This window comes from Juglans microcarpa x Juglans regia, chromosome 5D, assembly GCF_004785595.1.
Source record: "Juglans microcarpa x Juglans regia isolate MS1-56 chromosome 5D, Jm3101_v1.0, whole genome shotgun sequence".
In the NCBI taxonomy this organism is placed as follows: Eukaryota; Viridiplantae; Streptophyta; class Magnoliopsida; order Fagales; family Juglandaceae; genus Juglans; species Juglans microcarpa x Juglans regia.
Genome location: NC_054602.1, coordinates 10,302,256 through 10,328,234, shown reverse-complemented (window position 1 = coordinate 10,328,234; position 25,979 = coordinate 10,302,256). Strand labels below are relative to the sequence as shown.

Genomic DNA, 25,979 nt, shown 5'->3' with positions numbered 1-25,979 from the left:
TCTAAAAGAAAATACCTAAATTTATAGGCTAAAAGTAGACTGGGCGGTTTGGATCCACTCAACTCATTTAATTTTAATTAATAATCTTATTATTATTTACATATTATCTCAACTTATTTCACTATCAGTCATATATAGTCTAAAAAAATTTATTCATTTTTTTAATTCTCATCATCTTAATTTCTGACATTAAATAATAGATTTATAAATAAAATATAGTAAATAGTCTCTAATTATTTAATACATTATAAAATGATAAGAATTTAGATAATGGCAAGGCTACTTTACCGTTGGACATGCCGCCTAAGTTTTTTTTTTTTTTTTTTTTACTTTTTTTTTACATTTTTTTAATATAGTTAAATATTTTTAAAAAAATAAAAAAATAAATATTAATATACTTAAAATCATCTCCATAATCACTAAGAAAAAAAAATATATACAAGCAGTCAAATGGAACGGTTCAACTATCTTTTCCTTTTAGATAATAAATAACATTATTTATAGTCTTATTTACATTCAAAATCTACCTCAATTCATCTCATTTAATCAAATTATTATAATTTTTTTTAAATTTTTATATAAAATATAATAAATAATTTAACTTTTTCAAATCTCAAAATAATTTTATTAAATTTCTACACAAAATATAATTAATAATTTAACTTTTATTTTCCACTTCACCAGCTATTTCAATTAATCTAACTTATTTTTAAAGTCAAACTACTCCATAGTCTATATAGGTAGGTAGTCCTTGTATGGGTAGGGCCATACAGCTTTGCCCAGACCTTTATATAGTCTATAGGCTTTTATCAAAGGACCAAGCGGTCAAATCTCAGAGAGAGAGAGAGAGAGAGAGAGAGAGACTGAGGACACAGCAAGTCATTAAACGTGAATTATTGTAATTAATAACGTGTAACTTGTAAGGGAGGTGTGAATCGTTGGGTATCCAATCGTACAATCAATCATTCTAAAGTTTTGGCATAAAATATGAAATATAGTCGAAATATTTTCAATATTACTTTCATTTTTAAAATTTTATCATTCTTAATCGAATATATGCCACATAATCAAAATAATTATATAAATAGGATTTAGTCTACACATGAACACAATTACACAAATTAAATGTAAACAAAATAATTTTCTTATATAAATAAATAAAATATAACACGTAAATTAGAATGAATGATTATAATAAAAATTAAATATATTAACATGATCTATATCTGATCTAAACTTAATGACTGTAGAGAAGGTAAGCTGCAACTTCTTTGAACCCCGTCTCCCCCACCCTCACTGAATGTTTCAAACCCGGTTGCCCAAGAGCTTTGCCAACTAAGCCTTTTCGGTTGTTCGGCGCAAAGGGTTCTTCATTTGTAGGCTTCACAACCGCAACATTCTCACCTTTGATATTCCTAAAATAGTACGCACCACCAAGTCCACCATGAACAGCAACCGGATTAACCCCGATCTTAATTGCCTTCACAATTTCCTTGACCAGCTGTTTCATTTTAGCAAAGTGAGTCGATTGTCCTAATATCTCAATAGGACCACTCCGATCTCTCTGCTAGTTATCCCTCCCAGTAGGTGACAGACACGGGGTTGAGGAGCTCCTATGCATAAGGTTCCGTGTAAGAAGAAGAGGGGAATCGTTTCGAATAGCACTAAGATCATTCTTCAACACCATCTACCTTATCGTTTGGGTTCGAAGATGAGTTGAGATGAATTGAGATGGATTGTAAATAGTAATGAGATGAATTGTAAATAGTAATGAAATTTATGAGTTAAAGTTGTTGAATAATAATAAATAATAGTGAGATGAGTTGAGATGATTTGCGAATACAAACTGGGCCAGTGGGTGAGCTCTCCTCAGTAGGGAAATTTAGAGCAAGCTGCAGCCTCCTCTTCACGATATGGACATTATCATCTCGATCTAATTCAATCCCCAAAACACATCCAATTTCAGTTTGCACAAATACTTGTATCCTCCCTGAAGGCTGGTTCCCTTCCATTTCTCGGCTTCCATGGTATTCCCTGCTAAGTGGGCTCTTAAAGATTGTCACTGCCATCTAAGTCTGAATAGGGCTGTCCAATTCAAGAGACATTAAATAGATAGAACAACTGATTATTTTTACAGCTGGCAACAGAGGCGGTGGTGGAAGAGAGTTTATTCCCTCCCAAGGAAACACTAAACTCCAAAGTCGACAACAATTGTTTGAGATCAAAGTATGTCCCCCCAAAAATCATCACTTAATAAAAAACAACTTCAAATCCCACAAAAGATTCATATAGAAACGAGCGAGATATAGCAACAACAAGACGAAGGAAACAGATGCAGCCGAATGCTACACTGAGTGAGCCATCGTGCCCAGAGATTTTGCACAAGGGACCATAGCTGAATTAAAAATACATACAAACTGCATCAAATAGTACATAAATGACCACCAAAATGTAGACTGTTTTTTACACACAGAGAGAGAGAGAGAGAGAGAGAGAGAGAGAGAGAGGAGGTTTCAAAGGAACAGTGGAAGGGGGTGGGCGCACACTGTTTCAACGGGCAAGGTTTTTTAGAATGAGCGAGAGAGAGAGAGACGGGAGGAGGCCGACGGGAGTGGCCGGGTGGGGGCACAAGAAGGGAATACGAAATTGTGATATGCTACATTCGGGGTGTTTTCGTTTCTCAATATTACTGAAACTCATACGTGGCAGCTGTTTATTTGCTGGTGTAAAATAACATTTGATACCCGACCGACCCGAAGCATCTCCCTTAGGAAAACCCGCTTCCTTGAATTTTGTTCTGTTCATATTGATCATCTTCTTTTCGGAGTTTTCTTTTAGATGCATGGGGCCGGCGGCCATGCACATACGCCATGGCCCATCAATATCTTTTGAAAATCGCAACCGTGTTATCGCTCATCTACTCAATAAAGACCTCACATGACACCAAAAAATGGACCCATAACTACTTATGCCAGTAGAAAAACGTACCCAGCTAAGTGCATGGGAGCTGGATTAGTTTTAAGAGTAGTTTTCATTCACATGACCTGAAGTGTGAGAGAAATCGATGTTTATGAACATGTCCTTGGAAAACCTATGATCATCATAAAATTATGCGGGAATGAATAATATTGAACAAAAGGTCGATGAAGCAGATCACGTACGTTCGAGTATTCATGCATGCCAGAGGTCCATGCATGATGATCATCAATTGGAACTAAAAAAAAGTTAATCGGTATTATAAATATGAGTAATACTACATGTACTTACAGTTTTACTTACAATACTTATTTTGTTAGTTTTTCTTTTAAATTCAAATTTAGAATTTAAATTTTTATGATTTTCAATATATCAATAACTGACATGTAGAGAATTAAATTTTTTATAAATTTTTCTTAAGTACATTTAGTATTTTTCTATAAATATTAGAGCTCAATATTCGTGGGCGCTCGATCTTACACCTTGGTCATAATTCATCCACCCAATACATCCATTAACCCTATCACCCAAGTAGCGATGCAAAATGATCATCAGCCCAATTTATCGGTCTAAACGATGGTTGAAATTACAGGTTGCGCAAAAAAGATGGACGGTGCATGTCTTTTCTAACATACCGAGTATTTCCCAAAAGAGGGTCAGACTTTAGACTCCGATCCGGCCGGCTGGTCGTTTGGAGTTCATCAACGAGTCACAGTCAAAGATATATGGCTCGTTTTAACTCACGTGTGATCTTTCACAGTACTCATCATGACTACCAAGATGCATTTTAGCCTGTTAGGTGACACGCACTGCTCTAAACAAGAATGGAGTCGGACGCTCTTCGCATTTATATTGTGGATACAGTCCGAATGCACCTCATGTGGCACGCGTACGTACGTATGTTAATTGATTAATTGCAGTAACATTAGGATCATCATCTCATCATGCGCGCATGAAATCGTGTCCTTTAATTTGTCTACCACGCACCCACGTACACACACTTGGGTACATCCTCCTTGTTTCAATCATCACACGAACACAAGACTGTTGGCCGACAAAAGTGAGTCCTGCGACGAAGTTTCGATGTACGAATATACGGACGTTAGCTGGTTCCGTGTTTGCTTTGTTGTATTTGTCTGTCTCAATCACCCAAGGAAATAGGATCCCTACTTTTTTGGCGATAACGCATCACTAATCATGCATGGAAACCAAACATGACAACACTAGACATTTTTTACACGTTCATGTAATGGAGGTAGTTTAGCTAGCTCCTTCCGCTTCTCATCGTATCGGTCAATACAATCCCATTTTACCTTAAATCTGCATCAGAATCTTTATGTGATAGCAACGTCTGAGCTGTTTTGTTCCCAAGTAGTAGTTTAGCAAGAAAAGTTTATTTACCTACTACCTTCTTGTACGCTTCCAAGTTTTACCCTCTTTGGGAAGATATTAGCAGGCGGACAAGGATTAGTAGAAGAAACATCGTATATGGAGTAAAGATCCCAAAAGGGAAGGGGACATCCACCCAAACAAATGTGAATACGAGATTTAAGTTGTGTTTCAGTCGGGAGGTGATTTGAATAATAATAAAAAATAAGTGAAAAATACTAATAAAATAGTAATAATAATAAAATATTCTCTACCCAAATGGAACCATGAGAATAAAGGAAAAGATAAAGTTATTATCCTCGTACTACTCATTTTATATTTGATTTTTTTTAATTTTTAATTTAATTTAATTGTTAAAAAGTGACTATTAATAAAATTATTTATTTTTTTAAATTGTTTTCTTAATAGTTAAGAATGTTAAAAAATACTTAAAAAAATGGTAAAAAAATAAAAATTTGAAATGAATTATGAATAGTAAATAGATAGTAATATAGTAATAATTCTATCACTACTCGAAAATAAAATAGGAAAACAGAGACTGCAGAACAGTCAGCCCATACACATACATACATATATGTTTGTATGATATATATATATATATAATATATATATATATATATATATATATATATATATATATAACAATAGAAAGTAAAGGCTAGAAAGTGAGAAAAAAGAAATAGAGGGAGAATACTAAGTGATTGTACAAGTGAACCGAAATATAAGTGGCACGTATTATTCGTAGGTGGTGCAGGGGGAGATAATATTCGAATCCTTGAAGAGATCTATCGGATTGTAGGACCAATAAGGTAGAATAGCATATGGTCCATACAGTTTGGTGGGTGAAAAACTCATCGGTAACTGGGATTCTGAAGCCTGAAGAATCAGAGGGAAACAAAAAACTCAAACAGGGGTTCTAGCACAAATTTCTAGGTGGAGAGTGGGGATCTGGGATGACTGGGTTGTCCCCCCCCCCCCCCCCCCCCCCCCCCCCCCCCCGCGGTAAATTTACCGAACTTTGGTAAACAGAAGAGTCCAAAGAGAAAAAGAGAGAGGAAGAAGCTTGGAAACCTGGAAGGTAGTGAATTTTTTGGACTGTCAGCAGATTTGTGTGTGAAAGGGAGGGAGAGAGAAACAGAGGGAAGAAATGGGGATCGTTCCTCAGGAAGCGATCAGGCAGGTTCAATCACTAATGGATCAAGGTCGGTTTTTTTTTTTTTAACTTCATTTTCTTTTTCATTCGACAGACACTTTATAAACTTTCTGTTCTTTTTTAAATAAATCTTTTGAATAATGGCAGTTGAGGAGCCTTTGAAGAGAACATTTCAGGTTCCCATTTTCCTTATTGCTTAATTCTTTTATGCTGCATCCGATCTGTCTTCAACCCGATTCACAAGCCTTCCAAATATGCTTCTTTTTGTTTTGTTTTGTTTTCTTGTTTCTAAAGTTTAGTTTTTAGTGCATTTTGTTCAGTAATTTTTTCTGGGTGTTGTGGGTTTTCGTAATTCTGGTTGTAGGAAAATTAATTTCTGATTGTAGCTGAGCAAAAGATATAAGCCACAGATGTTTGTTGTGTTTCGGAGAATTTGGTGCGCAAAAGAGTTTGATCCTGAAATCTTGCTTAGCTACTTGATTAAATACTTTGATCTGGGTGGCTACTCGTCTTTTATGTGGCAAATATAGCACGTTATGTGATTCAGAACGAGTCTTATCTGAGTCACACTCACACCATGTAGTTCTGGCATAAGACGACGGTGGAAGTGGTTATGCTATGCTTTTACCGCAACTCACTGAAGATTTTGGCATGTGCCCTTTAATTAAGTTACTAGATCTGTTCATGTCTTCCATTTTCATCTTTCTCTCTATATCTCTTCGATGGGTCAGCTATATATCATTGGTGTTCATGGAATTTGGCACATGCCAATACTGTCCTTGGTCATCAAACCAACAGTTCCTGGAAATATATCATTCTTTTGGGTTGTCATCAAAAGGAGAATAAAATTGTAGTTCGGTCTCATAGCACATTATGCCTCCAGCTTCATGAAAAGCTCTGTCAATGATAGGCCAACCTGTTGAATGACATCATCCCTTCTAGCAACTTCAGAACGTAAGGCAAGTTCAAAGGGTGAAATAGGAAATATAATTTGCACTGTTGTCTGCATCAAAGTGTGAAGATCAATCGTTACAGGTTACTAACTGTGCTTTGGTCAGATTGAGATTTTCTATTGAAATCTAATTCGGCAGAAAACTTATCTATGAGTTTGATTAAATTGCTATGGGCTCGTGGGAATGGAAGATGTCTTTTCATTTGTCACTCTTTTAATGTGGTTGGAGAAAAATTCAGTGTAGTTTTTTGGTTAAAAATAATATGGCATTGAGCTTCACCAAGTGCTATGTACCTCCTCAAACGTATTGATGTTTGAATTTATTGCTGGACTTAATAATTGTACCTTAATCTGCAGAATGTTCATCAAGGATATTTAGTTGAAACTCTGGTGCGTTTCTTGAAAGCAAGGGAGTGGAATGTTGCCAAAACCCATAAAATGGTTCTATATTATTCTTTGGTCAAAATATTTTTCTATGATTTTATATCGTTAAACATTTTGTTACTGCATCCTCTTTATACCAATGACAAATGCTATATCTGTATGATGTTGCAGCTGGTGGATTGTTTAAACTGGAGGGTACAGAATGAGATTGACAACATCTTAGCAGTAAGTTTGTTTTATGCTCAGGGTCACATTTTTCGTTCAGTTGACAACATTAAGTTAGAGATTGGCTGTTAGAATTCTTTCTATGCCTTTCATTAAAGACACAAGGTGTTAAAACAGAGTTCACATTATGTGATTGTTTGAAAATCACCAATCTATTGCATAATATCAAATGCATTATCTCATAGCCTGCAATCTAACTTGTCTAGCTAGTTCTGGTCATTTTGGCTCTTGGAATGCAAATAAGATCAAATATTTCGAGCCGGCTTTCACCAAAATTAACTTCTGTTATTATCTAGTGGGAGTGCCTATATGACCACTTCATAATTATAGACATATAGATGCCACATATGGTTGTTGTATCCTTTTGAGCTAACTGGTTTAGCAGTGGCCTCTTCACCTAGCTGGTACGTAGAAAACCGCTATCCGTAATTTCTCATTTTATGGATGGAAATCATATGAAGCAGGTGGGCTGTCGTATTGTTAGTCTCAGGGCAGTAGTGCTTCATAATATCAGCCAGACTTTTAATTGATTTCAGTTATTGATATTATTGAACAGCGCCTGTGTGTGTATGTGTGTCTGTCAGTGCAAGCACATTAACAATGTTTTGGTCCTAAATTGTCTTGCTCTGGTATTTTGTGCAAAAAAAGGCAGTAGTGCTTCATAATATCAGCCAGACTTTTACTTTATTTCAGTTATTGATATTATTGAACAGGCCCCGTTTGGATAGTGAAAGTTTTTCATGTCATGTCATCTCCTCATTACAACTTTTCCCAATTTCCATATAAAATATAATAAACAATTCAATTTTTTCAAATCCCAAAACAATAATAATATTAAAAAAAAAAATTTAACAATATTTTTTTCAACTTTCATCTCAACTTACTATCCAAACGGCACCTAATTCTTCTTTGCTCTCTCTCTCTCTCGCTCTCTATCTGACAGACACACACACACACAGGCGCATTAAACACAACCATGATTTCTGTCGGTGCATGCACATTAACAATGTTTTGTTCCTAAATTGTCTTGCTCTGCTATTTTGTGCAAAAGTAGTCTTTTTTTTTTTTACAAGTAAATTTGAAGCAGAATATAACTATAGTGTTGGTCAATTAATTCTTGAGTCTGATATGGTTGCCATTTCTTTATGCAGAAACCCATCATTCCTGCTGAGCTGTACAGAGCTGTGCGTGATTCGCAGCTTGTAGGGGTGTCAGGTTACTCGAAGGAGGTGCTCATTTTTAACAAATGCTGCTTATTATTCTGCCAGGATAGTGTTTACATATTCAATACTGCGATATGTTGCTTGATGGGTAGCACCTTAATTGAAGCAATGATGTTAATTGCATTGATCTGTGTTTCTTAACCTTTCCTCTTGCCATCTGCTCCAGGGATTGCCTGTCTTTGCAATTGGCGTTGGGCTCAGCACATATGATAAAGCATCTGTAAGTGTTTTTGATAAGTTCCTCGCTGATGTCTCATTGACAGAAATAACCCTATGGAGTTAACAATTTCTACTGCTTGCTCTCAACGAAGGATGTTTATTTGTCTCTTCTTTTGCAGGTCAACTACTATGTGCAGTCACACATTCAGATCAATGAATATCGGGACCGTGTAATTTTGGTTAGTATTAAAGTTTGCAATCTTTTGGAAATCTCCTGTTACTTTTTTAGATGAACAAAGATTAATGAAAAATTTCTTCAGTTTAGAGATTCCTTTTACATAAAAAACGTATTGAGTCACCGCTTTGATCCATATAAAAAATGTCTGTGTAGCCTTCTGCATCTAAAAAATATGGACGGCCTATTACCACGTGTGTGAAGGTTTTGGACATGACTGGCCTTAAACTTTCGGCACTGAGTCAGATAAAGGTATCACCTTCTGTTGTGAAAATTTTCTTCTCTCTTTACTGCCCCTGCTACCCCATTTAACACTGCAATCATTGTATCATTTTCATTTTCTTCTCATTATATAATTTAGTTTTTTTTGGGCACTTATTCTCTTTTAGCAGCAAATTAAAGTTAGTTATTGCATTTCATTATTACTTATCAGAAAAAGTTATTGCATTTCATTATTTTCTTTTTACTTGTCCAAAAAAAGTTATTGCATTTCACTATTTTCTTTTTACTTGTCCAAAAACAAAAGTTACTGCATTTCACTTTGCTTGAACACTTGGATGAGCAGGATTTGCAAACAACTTGTACACTTCACTGATCTTACCTTGAATGTATGACCAACACTCAAACAATAATTGGACTTTTTCAAGATGGATCAGTGAGAAGTTAATCACAGGGAACATAATCAACAATAGACGAGTTGAAAATATGGTTATTCAAACAAGACAATCAGTTTTTAAGACTAATATTATATCAGAAAATGTATCACCCCGTTCCCCTAGGGTAAATACTAAAGTCATTTTTAGAATCTCGAGAAAACGGTATGCTACTAACTTGATTTAAAAAAAATTCTTTATTAAGGAAGTGCCAGCTCCAAAAGATTTCATAAATAAATAAATTCAGTATTTATTAAAATACTTAAAATTCAAAAGAGAGTCTGCGGAAGTACTTATTAAAATCAATAGTCTCATGTGCTTATTCAGAATAACTTATTAAACTGGAAATCATAAACTGTCTAGGCCTCTGCCTCGCCTCTCTGGGCTAAGTTTTGTCCTGCAGCTCCATCCTCATAAAGATCCTCACCTGGGGAGGTTAAACCATAAAAACATAGAAAAATGAGTCGAATACTCAATAAGTAACACATTATACAATAAACATAATAAAACATAAAGTTTCTTGAAAACATGCATACTCATAATTACATACTTAAATAACATGAATATGGACTTGAACTGTGCATGACATGCTTTAACTTGTCTTTTCACTTGTCATAGGCTGGTACCCATTGTTGACCTCCATGAGTTAGGGTTATCAAATCTAAGTAGATTTCGATTATGCCCATGACAGTGGCTTGTGGAATCCATACATAAGGAAGACACACTAGGTGCACTACCAACATGTACGACCTGACAATGCAATATGCCCATAACATATGGTAGCGTCTTCATATCATAACATAGGCCATTACGTATTTAACATTCACATTTCATCATAGTCATACATGCATACTTTCTTGTCATATCATACCATAGATTTCAAGTGAAATCATGCCTTATCATTTCATAGATTTCAAGTGAAATCGTAATCTTTCATAAATGTCGTGATACATGTTTCTTCACATAATATCTTAATGCATAACTCTTCACATAAAATCATGGATTTTCATAATGTTTTAATACATAACTCTCACATAAAATAAAGACTTTTCATAAATATTTTAATGCATAAATCTTCACATAAAATCATGGATTTTAATAAATCTTTTGATGCATAACTTTCACATAAACTCAGGACTTTTCATAAATACTTTAATGCATAAATAGTCACATAAAATCATGAATTTTCAAAAAATATTTTGATGCATATGTCATGCAACTTACATGAAACTTCTGCATAAAATCATGACATTTATAAGTTTATCATGACTTAGGTGCATAAAAAGGGGTTTCCAATGGAGGACATACATACATAATAGTTATAAAAAATTGTCATTTACTATTCGTACATGTAAGTGTATGATCATGCTACTTACCTTGTAGAGCTAATCCATTATTTTTGGGGTGCGATTGATTACCTATAAAATACAAGTATCGTCACGTAAATTACTAATAAAGTGTGTACAGTCTAATTATAAACCCTAAACACTTAATTAACCTATATTCCCTAAAATTCTCGTAACCTTGAAATAACATTAACTCCATAATATTGAAGTTAACCCTAGTGTTCTTGAATCCAACTTGGTTTCCTAGCATCCATAGTACCATTAACTTTAAAATAGTCTATTCGTCTATGGATTCAAAATACTCTGAACCGTGACTGCAAGTGGCTAAAAGGATAGGGGCATATCTGTAATTTGACTTAAAAGTCTCAAGCCTCATCAATTTGCAAGTAGTTATCTGTTCTATGTGCTTACACTGAGAGACTGGAAAGGGAAATAGACTGTGTTGTGGTATAGTAACCGAGAGAGAGAGCGGGAGTTTACACACCATGCAACTTGGGGGCTGTGGACAATGGTTTTGGACGTCAACTGGGCGGCGTCCAATGGTGGATTCTTACTTCCCGGCGAGTAACAGCGGTAGCCAAGCGGCTACGGTTAAACTGTGGGCTACCGTGGGGGAGGATGGAGGTGGTTGTCATGCGTGGGGCTGCTCTGTTTTCAGTTGATTAGAATAGGGCTTGTCATGTGAGGTTGATGCGTGGATGGGAACTGGGCTGTGGTGCTTAAGCAAAGGTTGCAGCGGCTTTGTCTCACAGTGGGGGAGCAAGTGCTCTGTTTTTCTTGCTTAGAACAGGGGCCTCGGTGATGGTGGTTTCCATTTTGCTTGAGGTAGCGTTTCAGTGTTGGACGGCTGAGGAGGGCTGATGGGTTTCCTTGTTGACGTGCAGCGCACGAGGGGGTTGCTCCTCGGTTTCTACAGGTATGGTGGTTTGTTGGTTTGCTCTTGGTTTTACGTTGGGCGTTTGGTTGTGGCTGACGGAATGGTGGGCAGCGTCGGTTGTTTGTGGGGGATGAGGCTCACGGTATGGACTGTGGAGGGTGTTGCTGGTTTTTGACAATAGGGCAGTGGATTGGAGGAGCTTGGCAGTTGGTTGATCTGGTTTGATGTGGGAGGATGCTGTGGCTTCGAAACTGCCGTGACTTGTAGCCAAGGAAACCGAGAGGTAATATATATACGAGCCTATAACCCGAGCAATGCACGGATTGGTGTGTATGTTGTGTATGTGGGAGAGAGATTTAGAGAGAGACCGAGTTTTATAGTGGAGAAATTCGAAACAGTTTATAGGGCGGTTTATTTAACGAAACAATATAAAGGTTGAAATAATACCTTTGAGTGGAGACTTGAATCAGTTTATATCCTTATATGTAAGAAAATAAATGAAATTTAAAAGTTACAACAGTTCATAATGAAACATTGAAACTTAAAAGTTACAATGATTCATAATGAAACATTACTTTAAAAGGTTTACTGCTTCATAAATATAAAGAAATGAAACTTAAAAGTTACAACAGCTTATAATGAAATATTAAAACTTAGAAGTTACTATGGTTCATAATGAAACATTGCTTTTAAAAGGTTTACCGCGTAATAAACATCACACTTCAAATCTAATTGGTAGAATGCCTACTTTTATAGGTAGAACGCCACGTTGGAATTATATGACTCTGCTTTTATATATAGTAATAGATATGAGAGAGGTGCAAAGCAGCGACCCTAGATTGTGATGAGGAAGGTAATTACGTGGATGGCTTTGAATATATAGAAGGCAGTCGGTTGAAGGAATTTTAGTGTGAAGAGGAATGTAGAATGGTAACTCTAGTGTGTTTGAAGTTGAACACATTCATGGGCTTGGAGTTCATTTCAAATATTTGGGCCCAAGTCTTGGGCAGTGTATGGACTTAACAAATGGGTTGGGCCAGTTTAGGCAATCCAAAAGTCTCTTTGGCTTGTCTATATTTTCATGGGCCTAGTATTCAATAAATTCCAATGGGCCTCCTCTCAAGTCCAAATTAAACCCAACTCGTCCAATCAGTTTTTTATGGGCTATAAGAAAAATTTCTTGGGCCGTTACTAATTAAATAGGGCCCACTTGGTCCATACAATATTAAATGGGCTTTAACTCAATTATTAAGCCCAATAAAATCTCATGATCCACCATAATAATTTATGGGCCCATGGTCTTTCCGAAATTACTTGATTAATCTAATTTGGGCTTCTATAAATATTGGCCCATTAATATCCTCCAAAATCATCAACTAAACCTTAATGACTTTAAAATAAAGTTTTGGGCCGAAGTAAATTCCAATAAATAATAGCTCATGGGCTATTCCAATAGGGCTCATTAAACCTATTTTAGGCTCATTACATTATCCATATTTCATCCCTAAAAATATTGGATCGGGTGTGACAGAAAATTCTGTGTAACATATGAAAAAATGAATTAAATAAAGTTGCTAATCAGGTTTTCAGATTCCACGGTGTTCCTCTGACTTATGGGTGATTAATAATAAATATGGGGTTTTGTTTAAACAAATCTGGTTCTCAGATTTGTTCAAATCACAATTAAATATGTTCAACAGGTGTCCTTAAGAAGCTTGGCATTAAGCAAATCCTATTTGGCTTGGGGCCAAATCTGTAAAAATAAGTTATAAACGTACCTGGAAAAATAATTCCAGAATCATTGGATGAAGCTTGGGAATCTGAGTCTATCTTATACTGGCTGATATATGCATTCATTCAACATTCACTCAGTTGGCATTCTGTTCTCATGCAGTTAATGACGCTTATAACCACCATTGATGATTTGAACTACCCAGAGAGGACAAATACATATTACATTGTAAATGTCCCGTATATATTTTCAGCTTGTTGGAAGGTATGCCTAATGCTGTTGAACATTGTGTACATATAAAAAAAAAGGCTATTGATCATTGTGATATGTATTCTGGTCTGCTGTTTTATCAGTGTTTCTCCTTTATGCATTCGTGCAAACTGAGCACTTGGCTTTATCTCAAGTTCATCAAGAATATAGAGTTATCATAATATTTTTTTTCCTCTAAAACTATATGTTTTTGGCATGGTAACATCGTTACATACTTACATTTAAACTGTTAGCAGGTTGTCAAGCCTCTTTTGCAGGAGAGAACAAGGAAAAAAGTTCAGGTCCTGCCAGGCTGTGGGCGAGATGAGCTCTTAAAGGTAATTCTGTTATAGAATGCATTAAAGTTTTCACAAATGTATGAAATCTGCCTCCGTTATCCACAATCTTTTTTATAATAGTTTATCTAGATATCCCCCACGATACTTATGTACAGTTTGCCTTTTTTTTTTTTTTTCCCTGTTGATCAGCATAGAACTTTCCAACCCTTTTGCAAGTTCTATTTTCTGTGCCGAAATATTTGTCATCTTGATTACGGTTGTCAGTATTCTTTCCTCTTCAAGTCTGTAATATACATGTTGAAATTATAGCGACTTTTTAACTATTACTTTTGAGCCAGTATCTTTTCTGATATGATGCAACCTTTAGTCAAATATTGGAAAACTTGCATGATCACCTTTAGGTGGAATTACCATTAAAGGTGATTGGAAAACTTTCCTACTTGTAATTGATGCCGTGCAGGGATGTTTCCCCTTGACCTGTTTCTGTCAATAATCAAGCATTCCTGTATCTCTTCTGATGTCACTTGTTTAAAGATGCATTAAAAATTTTGCGGCTGCAGACAAAGGATGTAATGCCTAAAGCCAGATGTTTGCTGGAACTCTGAAATGATTCTGCAGAACAAATGTTGCATTTGATGGCTCACTGGAATGAAAGCTCAGTCTCCTGTTCTATAGTTTCAGATGATTAATCTTGTTGGCTTTTGTGTTTCATGTAGATAATGGACCATGCTTCCCTCCCACATTTCTGTAGAAAAGAAGGCTCTGGATCATCTCGGCATGCGGAGAATAGCCAAGAAAATTGCTATTCCTTGGACCATCCATTTCATCAACAACTCTACAACTACATAAAGCAGCAATCCTTGAGACGTGAACCTATTGAACTCATAAAACAGGGTTCTTTTCATGTGGATCTGCCCGAGCCTGCTCCAGAAGGAACAGAGATTGCCAAAACCATAGAATCTGAGTTACACAAGTTTGGGAATGGGAATGGGAATGGGATGCCTCACTACTAGATGCGGTAAAAATTGAAGATATTTGAAATTATGTAGCTGTATTTACTGAGTTGCAGTGACACACCAAAAGCACATGATACGCCGGCACTTCCTATGAGCTTTTAGAGAAGGAATATGGTCTTGCTGGTCCCATCATTCTATTAATACCATATAAATGAATGGAATAGCAGTCGCTTATATCCATCCCTACATGAATTCAGAGAGAAAAGCCGATAAGCTATATGTAACTTGACAAACTGGCTGGATAATCAGTGCTAAACTGTCCCTGGCCTGTCATGTATTAGTGAAACAGAGAATCGTCACTTTTAGTTGCACAGAATCAAGTTAAATGGTAGTAGCGCAGTTATCTGTTTAAGCCATGGACAGTCTCCAACATTGACTGGTGACTGAACTTCTATCTTGGATTTTTCGGGGTTCTCAATCATCCTTTATGCATTTTTGAACGTTGCAGTTGGTATCAAAGGGATTTTCCTTTCTCAATGCAGACTTCATGGCGTAATCTATGACTGGTCAGTTTCTAAAAATTATAGGTTTTCAGATAGCTCGCCCAATTGTGGCCTTGTGCTTGTAGTTTTCCGTCAATAAGGCGCCCTTGAAGAACAACCTCAAGTGTAACACCTCTCTTCAACCCCCTCCCCCTCCAAACTATATTTCTCTTGTGGTCCTGTAGGCTGTATTGATGTGCCTCATAATCTGCTACGCCTACCTACAATATTACCTTATTATCTGTTCCTTATGGAATCCAATGAGAGCGAGCATTTTTTTTGTCTAGGCAATAGGGATGGGGATTGAAACCTCAGATCTCACCCTTGAGTTACCGAGGCCGGTGCCAATAAGAGCAAAAGCAACTGTTGAGGCACAGATTACTTGCTTACAATTTTTTTTTTTTTAATTTTTATTATCGTCGCGTATTCTACAACAAAGGCTTGACTAATCTAGATATCAAAAAATCATGGACGTGAAGTAGAATTTGGTATATGAGTAGTGCTAAATCTACACAGAATTTATTTACAAATATACATGGGTTGATGGGAGAGGTTATATCTACTTTACAATAAAATGAGTTTTATAATTTGACTTCTTATGTCAAGTCACTTCAGTTTAAAATTTTACTTTTGTGATATTTCTATATAGACCAATTATTTTTTCTTGGTATATTTGTCATGTGACATCCAATCAGAGGAGAGTATGATGTCATAAAGGCGTATTAAAAGTTGAAAAACGCATGAAGGTAAGGTGAAAAATGGAGAGCTACTCTCTGCAACTGAGGAAAGCAGTTGGAGTTCTGTTAGAATCGATAACACCCATCATGTCATGTTAGAAAACACCCATGCATTATGCATGATAGTAGGGACATCAGGCCTATGGTGGTTAGGATCAATCGATCGATCTTGAAAGAAGTCTTTGAAGAAGGGTGCAAAGAAATGGGAGAAGACTAGAAGACCCTTGACGTTGGGCATTTCAAGGGGCAAAAGCATGGGGCCAATATGGATGGGTGGTGAGTGAATTAGAAAGCCCATAAGCTGTGGGGATCAAGGAGATCATGGCTACATTGGCCAGCTTGTTGAAAGTATTATCCTTTGGAGTTGCTCTGTTTATGTTGTTTCAATGGAATTGCATTTGCAACCCTAACTTGTGGAACAAGGTATTGAGCTCACAACAGACCCAACTACCCAAGATTCCACCAGATAAAAGCATAGTGGTGAAATAAATGCATGTCACACTCATTTTGTTAGGATTGTTAGCATTGTCAAAATATTCTTTATTCTTTATTGCACATTGTAATCTATAAATAGTACATACCTTGTATACATAAGGGATCACTCATATATCCAATTAAGTTTTTCTCACAGCTCTGTTTGTTTTACATCGTCTTCAAGCTTTCCTCTGTGCCACGCTCAATATGGTATCAGAGGAATGAGCCAATCCATCTCTGACACCGAATTAGAACTTTCCTCGAACACAGATTCCACCATGCCAATCAATACCGAAATAAACCCCAAAACTAATCCTCACCATCCTGCAAGTCCTTACTACATTCACCCTGGTCCCTGGTGAAGGGGCTTCAAATCCGCTTGTTCCAGACTTGCTCACAATAGAGAACTATGTAACCTAGGCGAGGACCATGACGGGCCCTCAATATAAAAAATAAACTTGGATTCATTGACAGCAAAATCCCCAAACCCTCAAATGATTCTGATCATCTACATGCCCCATGGGAATGCTACAACGATATGATCATTGCCTGGATCTAACATTCAGTTGGTTCAGAACATCGGTCGAGCATTGCTCATGCAGATTTTGCGGCCAACGTGTGGAACGATCTTCAAGACAGGTTCTCAATCCAAAATGCCCCACGCATTTTCCAATTAACCAAATCTATATCTTCTCTTACTCAGGAAGAAGATTCCGTCAGCCAATATTATAACAAGCTCAAAAGCTTTTGGGATGAGTTGGAAATTTATGAACCCATGCCTCTCTATACATGTTCGGTGAAGACTCATGGAATACACGCACTGCAGCAAAGTCATGTAGTTCCTCATGGGACTCAATGACTTTTATGATGCTGTTCGGGCCCAAATAGTACTTCACGATACCCTCCCTCCACTCAATCTTGTCCTCTCACTTGTTCAGCAAGAAGAACAGCGTAGGCAACTTCACTCACCTTCAGTGCCCATCGCCATGGCTGCCAGTGGACCTGAACAACACAATTCATCTTCCTCATGCAAGGACCGCCTCTTTTGTTCCCACTGAAACATCTATGGACACTCCCTGGAACGCTGTTTCAAACCTAATCCTCATCTTCCAGTGTGCACTCATTGTCGCATTCCAGGGCACACCAAAGAGAAGTGTTATAAACTCAATGGTCTTCCCCCTGGCCATAAGAACCACAATAAGTTTAAATCGTTTGCTAATCAATCTACTTTTGAGCAGGAACAAATCAACCATGGACCACCTATTACTCAGGAGCAGTATAGCCATCTCCTTGCTCTACTCAATCCTTCTCATCTCGCCACCTCCACAGCAGCCAACCACGCTAGTGTCTCCCATTCTTTCCTCCTATATGATATCTCTCTTTGTGATTTCACTTGCTCACAATAGACAATCACAGCCACAAACACCACTAGATAATTGACAATGGAGCTACAGATCACACGATCTGGAGCCCCTCTCTTTTCACTCACAACATTACCTCCGTTTCACACAATATTAAACTTCCAAATGGAGCCACAACAATAGCCACTCATCTCGGTGATGTTCAACTCTCTAAATGCTTAACACTAAAAAATGTCTTCTGTGTTCCTGCATTTTCCTTTAATATAATTTCAACAAAATCCTTAGCAAATCATTCCCATTGTTGTCTAATTTTCTTTTCGGATTGTTGTTATATCCATGACCTTTCATCTTGGACGACGATTGGACTACGGAAGGTGCATAATGGCTTATATCACCTCCAAGTGTCACAACCCAACCCCACTGTTCTACATTCATCTTTTGCTGCATTATGTTCAAATGCTGTTAATCCCTCCGATGTTTCCAAATTTGATGAATTTGAATTATGACACTATCGGTTTGGACACAACTCAATGACCAAGCGCATATTAAAAGACATTTACAAAGGCAATTCTAGACCCAAAGTGTTTCCCAAAACTCCATGTGAAATTTGCCCAATTACAAAGCAGCATAAGCTACCTTTTCCGCCATCTAACATCACGAAAACAAAGCCCTTTGATCTTATCTCCGCAGACATCTGGGGTCCATATAGAACACATGCATACAATGGTGGTGCCCGATATTTCCTTACAATTGTTGATCAATATACCCGTTGCACTTGGATTTACATCCTTCAAACCAACTCAGAGGCTCGAAAATCTCTTTAGAATTTGTTCTCTCTAGTCGAAACTCAATTTGCAACTCAAATCAAAACAATTAGAACCGATAATGGAGCCGAATTTCACATACCAAATTATCTTCAATCCAAAGGTGTCATACATCAATTAACATGTGTTGCAACACCTCAACAAAACGCTTTAGCTGAACGCAAACATCAGCACTTTCTCAACATTGCAGGAGCTTTAAAATTTCAATCTGGCCTTTCCATGCATTATTGGCCTGACTTCATCACCACTGCTGTTTACTTGATAAATCGAAACCCTACTCCTCTTCTTCATTTCAAGTCCCCTTTCAAACTCCTCTATAACACTAAACTCAGTTACTCACATCTCAAAGTATTCGGCTGCCTATTTTTTGCCTCCACCAACAACAATGATCGCTCCAAATTCGACCCAAGAGCTCGTCGATGCTTGTTCCTTGGTTATCCGTGTGGTGTCAAAGGCTACAAGCTTCTCGGTCTCAATACCAACCAGATATTTCTATCCCATGATGTAATATTCCATGAAGTTATTTTTCCCTCTCAAACAACTACCAACCAGCTACCCACAAATAAACCCCATATTCCAATTATCCTCACTCCAATACACTGCCTCTCCCCATATTCCATTTCCTGCGCCTCTCGATACAACAATCCAGCCTCAACACACTCTTACCCCTTCCAACCCCTCCACTTCACCCACCTTTTCCTCACTCACCGACACAACAAACCAAATTCACCTAGCTACCCAAGAGGTTCCACCAGACTCAAAAAGGCTCCAGCCATTGTTAGCAAGCTACTACACCAGCCCTTCTCCAATCAGCACATGAGCATGAAGATCACAGTCCTTTCAATAATTCGAAGGTAAATTTTCCTCTCTCCTTTGTTCTCTCTTATCACATCCTCTCACCCTCCTTCAAACTTCAAAGCCTTCACCACCTCTATTTCCATGCACGCTGAGCCAACCTCTTATACACAAGCTATCAAAGAACCCATATGGTGTGCATCAATAAAGCAAGAGCTCACTGCTCTCGAGCTTAATGAGACATGGTTCGTGGTCGAACTCCCTCCAGACAAGAAGCCAATTGCATGCAAATGGATTTATAAATACAAATTCAATGTTGACGGGTCCATCGAACGTGCCAAAGCCAGATTGGTCGCAAAGGGATTCACACAACGTGAAGGTATCGATTTCCATGACACTTTTTCCCGATTGCTAAAATGGTCTCTATCCGTTGCCTCCTTACAGTGGATGCCATCAATGGTTGGGATCTCCAACAGTTGGATGTCAATAATGCTTTTCTATATGGAGAGCTTGATGAAGAATTGTACATGAAGCCTCCCCCTGGCACTCCTCAGCCAAGAAAAACTAGGCCTGTCGCCTACACAAAAGCCTCTATGGCTTGCGACAAGCATCCCTCCAATGGAACACCAAGGTGTCCTCTTCCTTAGCTGAATTCGGCTTCATACAAAGCAAGGCAGATTACAGTTTATTTACAAAGCAAACGCATGATTCGTTCATCGCACTTCTCATTTATGTCGACGACATAATTTTATTAAGCTCAGACTCCACTTCCAGCAATGCCGTGAAGGAATTTCTTGCCACCAAGTTCAAGATTAAGACGCTGGGTCCACTTAAATACTTTCTTGGCATGGAAATAGCTCGCTCCAAGGCAGGCATTCAGCTATGCCAGTGCAAGTATGCACTAGACATACTCTCTGAAACAGGTCTATTGGCAGCTAAGTCATCCCCCTTACCCATGGAACCAAATATCAAACTAACCAAGGATGAGGGAGATGTATTCCATGACCCCTCTCTGTACAGGAAATTAGTCGACAAATTACTCTATCTCACCAACACAAGACCAGAACTAAATTATAGTGTTAATTTGCTTAGCCAGTTTATGGAGAAGCCACGAGTTCCCCACTACAATGCCGTCCTCAAGATCCTCAAATATATCAAGGGCACCCCAGGTCAGGGCATATTCTTCTCCAACAATTCCAAGTTTGAACTCATTGCATATTCTGATGCTAATTGGGCCAATTGTCCTGACACATGCAAATCCACAATTGGCTTATGTGTTTTTCTTGGTCATTCACTCATTTCCTAGAAGTCAAAGAAGCAGAACACCATCTCTCGTTCTTCGACTGAATCGGAATACCGAGCCATAGCTTTTGTTGCTTGTGAACTCACATGGTTGCGATATTTTCTACATGACTTGCACATTGACATTTTGGCACCTGCAACCGTGTATTATGATAACTTAGCAGCATTATACATTGCTTCAAACCCCGTGTTCCATGAACAAACGAAACACATCGAACTTGACTGCCACCTCATTAGAGAGAAGATATTAGCTAGCCAAATCTCCACTGCACACGTTCCTTCCTCTGCTCAGTTGGTGGATCTGGTCACCAAACCGATACATTCTCCGACATTTAATCGATTGTTATTCAAGATGAGAGTAATCAGCATTTACTCTTCATCTTACGAGGGGATATTGAGCTCACAACAGACCCAGCTACCCAAGATTCCACTAGATAAAAGCATAGTGGTGAAATAAACGCATGTCACTCTCATTCTGTTAGGATTGTTAGCACTGTAAGAATATTCTTTATTCTTTATTGCACATTGTAATCTATAAATAGTACATACCGTGTATACATAAAGGAATCACTCAGACATACAATTAAATTTTTCTCACAGCTTTGTTTGTTTTACATTGTCTTCAAGCTTTCTTTTGTGCCACTCTCAATACAAGGAGAATCCGTGGACGTTATATATCCCATTCATGCATGCATGCTTATTAATTGGTACATGACAAAGATGCGCATCCCTATGCCACTTCTATATATGTACATTCCTATATCAAGAACAAGTATGGGTGGGCAGCGGGGCCCCGCCCCCGGTCAACGGGGCGGAGCCCCCCGTCCGTCAGATGCGGGGGCGGGTGGCCTCGCTTGCATTTGACCCCCATGGCGGGGGTTGGATAGGGGCAACTCCCGCCCCACTCCCGCTATTCAGTTTATATATATATAAATATATATATGAATATATATATATATATAAAATAACCCAGTCGTTTCATGCCTGGGTTATTATTATTTTTATATACCCATTAGGAAATGACGTCGTTTCCTCAATGGTGAAACAACGTCGTTTCCTTTTTGTTTAGAATCCCCCCCCCGACTCCCTCTCTCCTTCCCTCCCAGTCACTCGATTCTCTCTCTCTCTCTCTCGGCATCTCGCAGCTCCGTCGCTCACTTGCCGTGCTCTTTGTGGTCGGTCGCTCGTCGTTGCCGTTGCCTTCCGTCAGTCACAGTTCATCTCCGTCGCCGAGGCCCGAAGGTAAGACCGTAAGAAACCCATCTCCTACAATTTATTGTATAATTTATTTTATGAAATAGAGATTGGAGGAAGGATGGGGTGTAATCGGAGGTGGAGGAAGGGATTTTGTGAATTGTGTGCTGTGGAGACTTGATTGTGCATGTGGTTCACTTGATTTGTGTGTTGAGTGTTCTTGTGTGAAATGTGAATCTGTCGTGGACTCGTGATTGGTTATTTTTTTCAATTTTTTGTAAATACCCTAAAATAATTTAGGAGTTTCAAGGAATTAGGGTTCCAAGCTGAAACCCTAAATTAATTTAGGGGTTTCAAGGATTGACCCTTTTATAGACAAAAATACATGTTTAATCCCCCTAGCTTTACAAGTTTTGACCCTTTTATAGACAAAAATACATATGGAAAGCAAGAAGTTTCAGCATGCACTAATCAATATATATGTTAATGCTTGGATGTAATTGGGTATTTCATTTTTTTTACAACTTGTATAACCCATTTTAATTGGGTATTTCATTTTTTTTATTTATTTATTTATTTTTTTATGTTTGATGTTTGATCATTAATGTTTCATCTTCCAACTTCTAAATTTCCAATATATATGTTAATGATTGGACGTAATTGTTTGACATATTGATATGTTTGCTTTAATTTTAGATTTCTTGTTTGATTGAGTTAATGGATATGCCAACAAATTCTAGTACGAGCTCTTCTTTCGATGCCCAGGATACCCCTACCTCTACCCCTACACCTACTCCTACTTCTACTCCTACCCTTACCCTACACCTACTCCTAGCCCAACACCTATCCCTACGGTACCTTGCCCCGCCCCTAAGCCCAACAAGAAACCTGCTTCTATAGTTTGGGCTTATTTCACCAAACTAGAGGGTGGTGACCCCAATAACCCCCAAGCCAAGTATAACTATTGTGGAAAAATCTATAGATGCCACTATAGGAAACATGGCACCTCACAATTAAAGGTGCACTTAGAAGACCAATGTAAAAAAGGTCTAATATTAAGATCATTACAAGAGAAAAGCCAATCTAGGTTAGAAATTGAACTTAAAAAAATGGCGGATGGGACTAGTATGATCCAGACGAGTGTAGAAGACACTTAGCTCGTATGATCATCATGGACGAGCTACCTTTTCAAATTGTTGATGGGAAAAGGTTCCAAGCGTTTGCTCGCTACTTGGAACCAAGGTTTAATATTCCTTCTCGCCACATGATAGCAAAGGATGTAAAAAAATATTTTTGGTCAGGAAAAGAGAAGTTGGAGGGTGAATTGACCGGTCAATTTGTTTGCCTTACCACTGATACTTGGACATCAGTCTAAAATTTTAATTATATGTCTTTAACTGTGCATTTTGTTGATTGTAATTGGACATTGCATAAGGAAATTATAAAATTTTGTCAAATCACCGATCATAAGGGTAAGACAATTGGGAAGGCCTTAGAGGCCGTAATAAAGGAGTGGGGGTTGACTCGAGTACTTACAGTCGCAATTGATAATGCCTCGTCTAATGATGTCGCATTGGAATATTTGAAGACCTATCTTAGAGAGGCAAATAAGACAATCTTGGGTGGTGAGTGCCTGCATGTGAGATATGCGGCACATATTCTGAATCTTATTGTTACTGATGGTTTGAGGGATCTTCATGACTCGATTGCTCGAGTCAGGACTGCTGTGAGATGGGTGAGATCTTCTCCTTCGAGGTTGGAGAAATTCAAGATTGCTTCAAGGTCTGCGGGCCTAACATCCAAAAAGGGCCTTTGTACTGATATGGCTATACGATAGAACTCAACATTTTTGATGTTGGAGGCGGCCCAAGAATATAGGCGGACATTTGCAATATTGGGTGATGAAGACATCCAATATGTTAAATATTTTGATGATGACGGGGGATTGAAGAAACCCGTAGATGATGATTGAGAGATTGTATCTATTTTTGTACATTTTTTGAGACTTTTTTATGAGGTCACCATGACAATATCTGGAACTTTGTACTCTACATCCCATCAATTCTGTCAGCAAATATGTAAGGTAAAAGAAGAATTGGATGATATGGTCGCGAGTGGTCACTTTAGGCTGTGGGAGATGGCATTGGTTATGAGGTCAAAGTGCGACAAGTATTGGAGAGATTTTACTAGGGTTAATATTTTGTTATATGTAGCTGTCGTCCTTGACCCGAGGTTTAAGGTGGATGTCATGGTATTTGGATTGGGCCTTGTGTACGGGCAAGCATGGGTGGAGCTTATTGCAGCAAGGGTTCGAGAAACCCTTTGTAGATTATTTGATGAGTTTACTGTCCTGCGGGGTGGTAATATTGCGGCACCTACACCTACCCCCACACCGGTTCAAGAAGTCGATATAGGGAAAAGACGTAAATTGGACTGGGGTGAGAGGTTTGAGCAGACCCCTTAATGCGGAGTTATGTAGAGGCTCAGTCAGAGATAGACAGATACTTAGCAGCGGAGGTAATACCATTTTCATGAGAGTTTGATATTTTAAGTTAGTGGAAGGTGAATGCCGTAAAGTATCCCATCCTTGGAGAGATAGCCCGCAGTCTTTTGGCCATTCCTGTTAGCACCGTAGCCTTGGATTCAGCTTTTAGCACCAGAGGGCGTATATTGGATTTATTTTGGAGTTCATTAGCTCCTACCATTGTGGAGGCTTTGATTTGCACGCATAATTGGATTAAGAGAACTCCAATTCATGTTCCGGATGTTCTTAAGTATGAGGAGGCCGATGTCGAGGAGGAGGGTGGTGATCAGCATGGATCTGGTATTTATTTTAATTTCATTTTCTAATTTCTTATTAATTTATTTATTTTCATTTAATTGGTATTCATTAATTTAATTTCAAATTTTATTGTTATAGTGATACATGAGACGATGTCTATGGCTACCTCCGATGCAGTATGACTTTGTATTGGACCCACCATTGCCATGGTTTGCACAATTTGTCCTTTATTTGTTTTTTTTATTTATAATTTTATATCATATTTTAGTATCTAATTATTTTGCTTGTTTTTATTTTAGCTTTCATATTCTCAATGTACAATTAAACATATGCCCAATCCTAATGACCGATTTATGCTCATCTGCCTCATCTTCATCTCAAATTTCAATTGCCCAATCCCAATCTCATCTCAAAAGGTACTTTTAATATTTTGTATTTTAATTTTGTTTCATTTTATAACTTTATAATTCTAATTTGTTTTATTTTTAACTTATTAATATTTCAGCCTTTAACGTTTTATAACTTATTAACGTTTATGATCTTGATTTTCAGTCTCACAGCAGTCGACACAACTCACCACTCAGTGAATTCATCCTTCCACAGCGCCACGCCGCCATCCCAAATTGTTCAAATTGAAAAGTTATGACTTATAATTGTTAATTTACAATTAAGTGTAATGTTGCTACAATTTGTAATATTTAATATTTTTAGAGGAGTTTGTAATAGTTTAAGTTTATTAGTTCTCTTAGAGTCTTAATTTGTATAATTGTAAATTGTAGTTTGTAATAACTTAGTAGTTAGTAGTTGAAATTTAGTATATAGTTCTATCTATATATATGTATATACTATATATTTTTTCAATTTTTAAATATATTTAACTTTTGTAGTTAAATTCTGGGCCCAAAAATAAATTATGGGCCCAAAAAGGGCCTAGAAAAATGTACTGGCCCAAAAGCCCATTAGGGGGCACCCGGGGGGGGGGGGGGGGTGTAACACCTGAGTCCAATCAAGCCGTTTTACAAAATTTTTGGGGTTTATAGTGATGAAAAATCATTTGGGATTACGAGTAAAATTTTTGGAAGAAAGTTTGGGTCTGAGATATTTTTGGTGGAATATATTTTTCAATAGGTTTGATATTAGGTTTAAATTGACCAAGTGGA

General features: G+C 37.6%; 1 protein-coding gene and 1 long non-coding RNA gene across 3 annotated transcripts; one reads left to right on the top strand and one right to left on the bottom strand.

Moving 5' to 3' along the window:
- Nucleotides 1-1,396: 1,396 nt before the first annotated feature.
- Nucleotides 1,397-4,042, bottom strand: LOC121266023. The gene is made up of 3 exons (XR_005940725.1): nt 4,033-4,042; nt 3,986-3,991; nt 1,397-1,687 (listed from the first exon to the last, which is right to left on the bottom strand). It is a non-coding gene; the product is annotated as an uncharacterized LOC121266023 (long non-coding RNA).
- A 1,089-nt stretch (nt 4,043-5,131) lies between these two features.
- LOC121265533 (phosphatidylinositol/phosphatidylcholine transfer protein SFH9-like) lies at nt 5,132-15,345 on the top strand. 2 transcript variants are annotated; one of them, XM_041169196.1, is made up of 11 exons: nt 5,132-5,567; nt 5,666-5,694; nt 6,828-6,911; nt 7,026-7,079; nt 8,231-8,308; nt 8,469-8,522; nt 8,641-8,700; nt 8,853-8,948; nt 13,467-13,568; nt 13,811-13,891; nt 14,569-15,345. In XM_041169196.1, exons 1-11 carry the CDS (start codon nt 5,513-5,515, stop codon nt 14,863-14,865), a joined length of 990 nt encoding a protein of 329 aa, XP_041025130.1. In that variant the 5' UTR covers nt 5,132-5,512; the 3' UTR covers nt 14,866-15,345. The 2 variants fall into 2 exon arrangements, with proteins under 2 accessions (XP_041025130.1, XP_041025131.1); XM_041169197.1 differs by lacking the exons at nt 5,132-5,567; nt 5,666-5,694 and adding an exon at nt 6,423-6,553.
- The last annotated feature ends 10,634 nt before the right edge of the window (nt 15,346-25,979 follow it).

Coding starts and splice junctions, on each gene's coding strand:
- LOC121265533 (XM_041169196.1), top strand. CDS start 5,513: ATGGGGATCGTTCCTCAGGAAGCGATCAGGCAGGTTCAATCACTAATG. Junction 6,912..7,025: donor TTGCCAAAACCCATAAAATG/GTTCTATATTAT, acceptor ATGATGTTGCAG/CTGGTGGATTGTTTAAACTG. Junction 8,701..8,852: donor ATCGGGACCGTGTAATTTTG/GTTAGTATTAAA, acceptor ATGTCTGTGTAG/CCTTCTGCATCTAAAAAATA.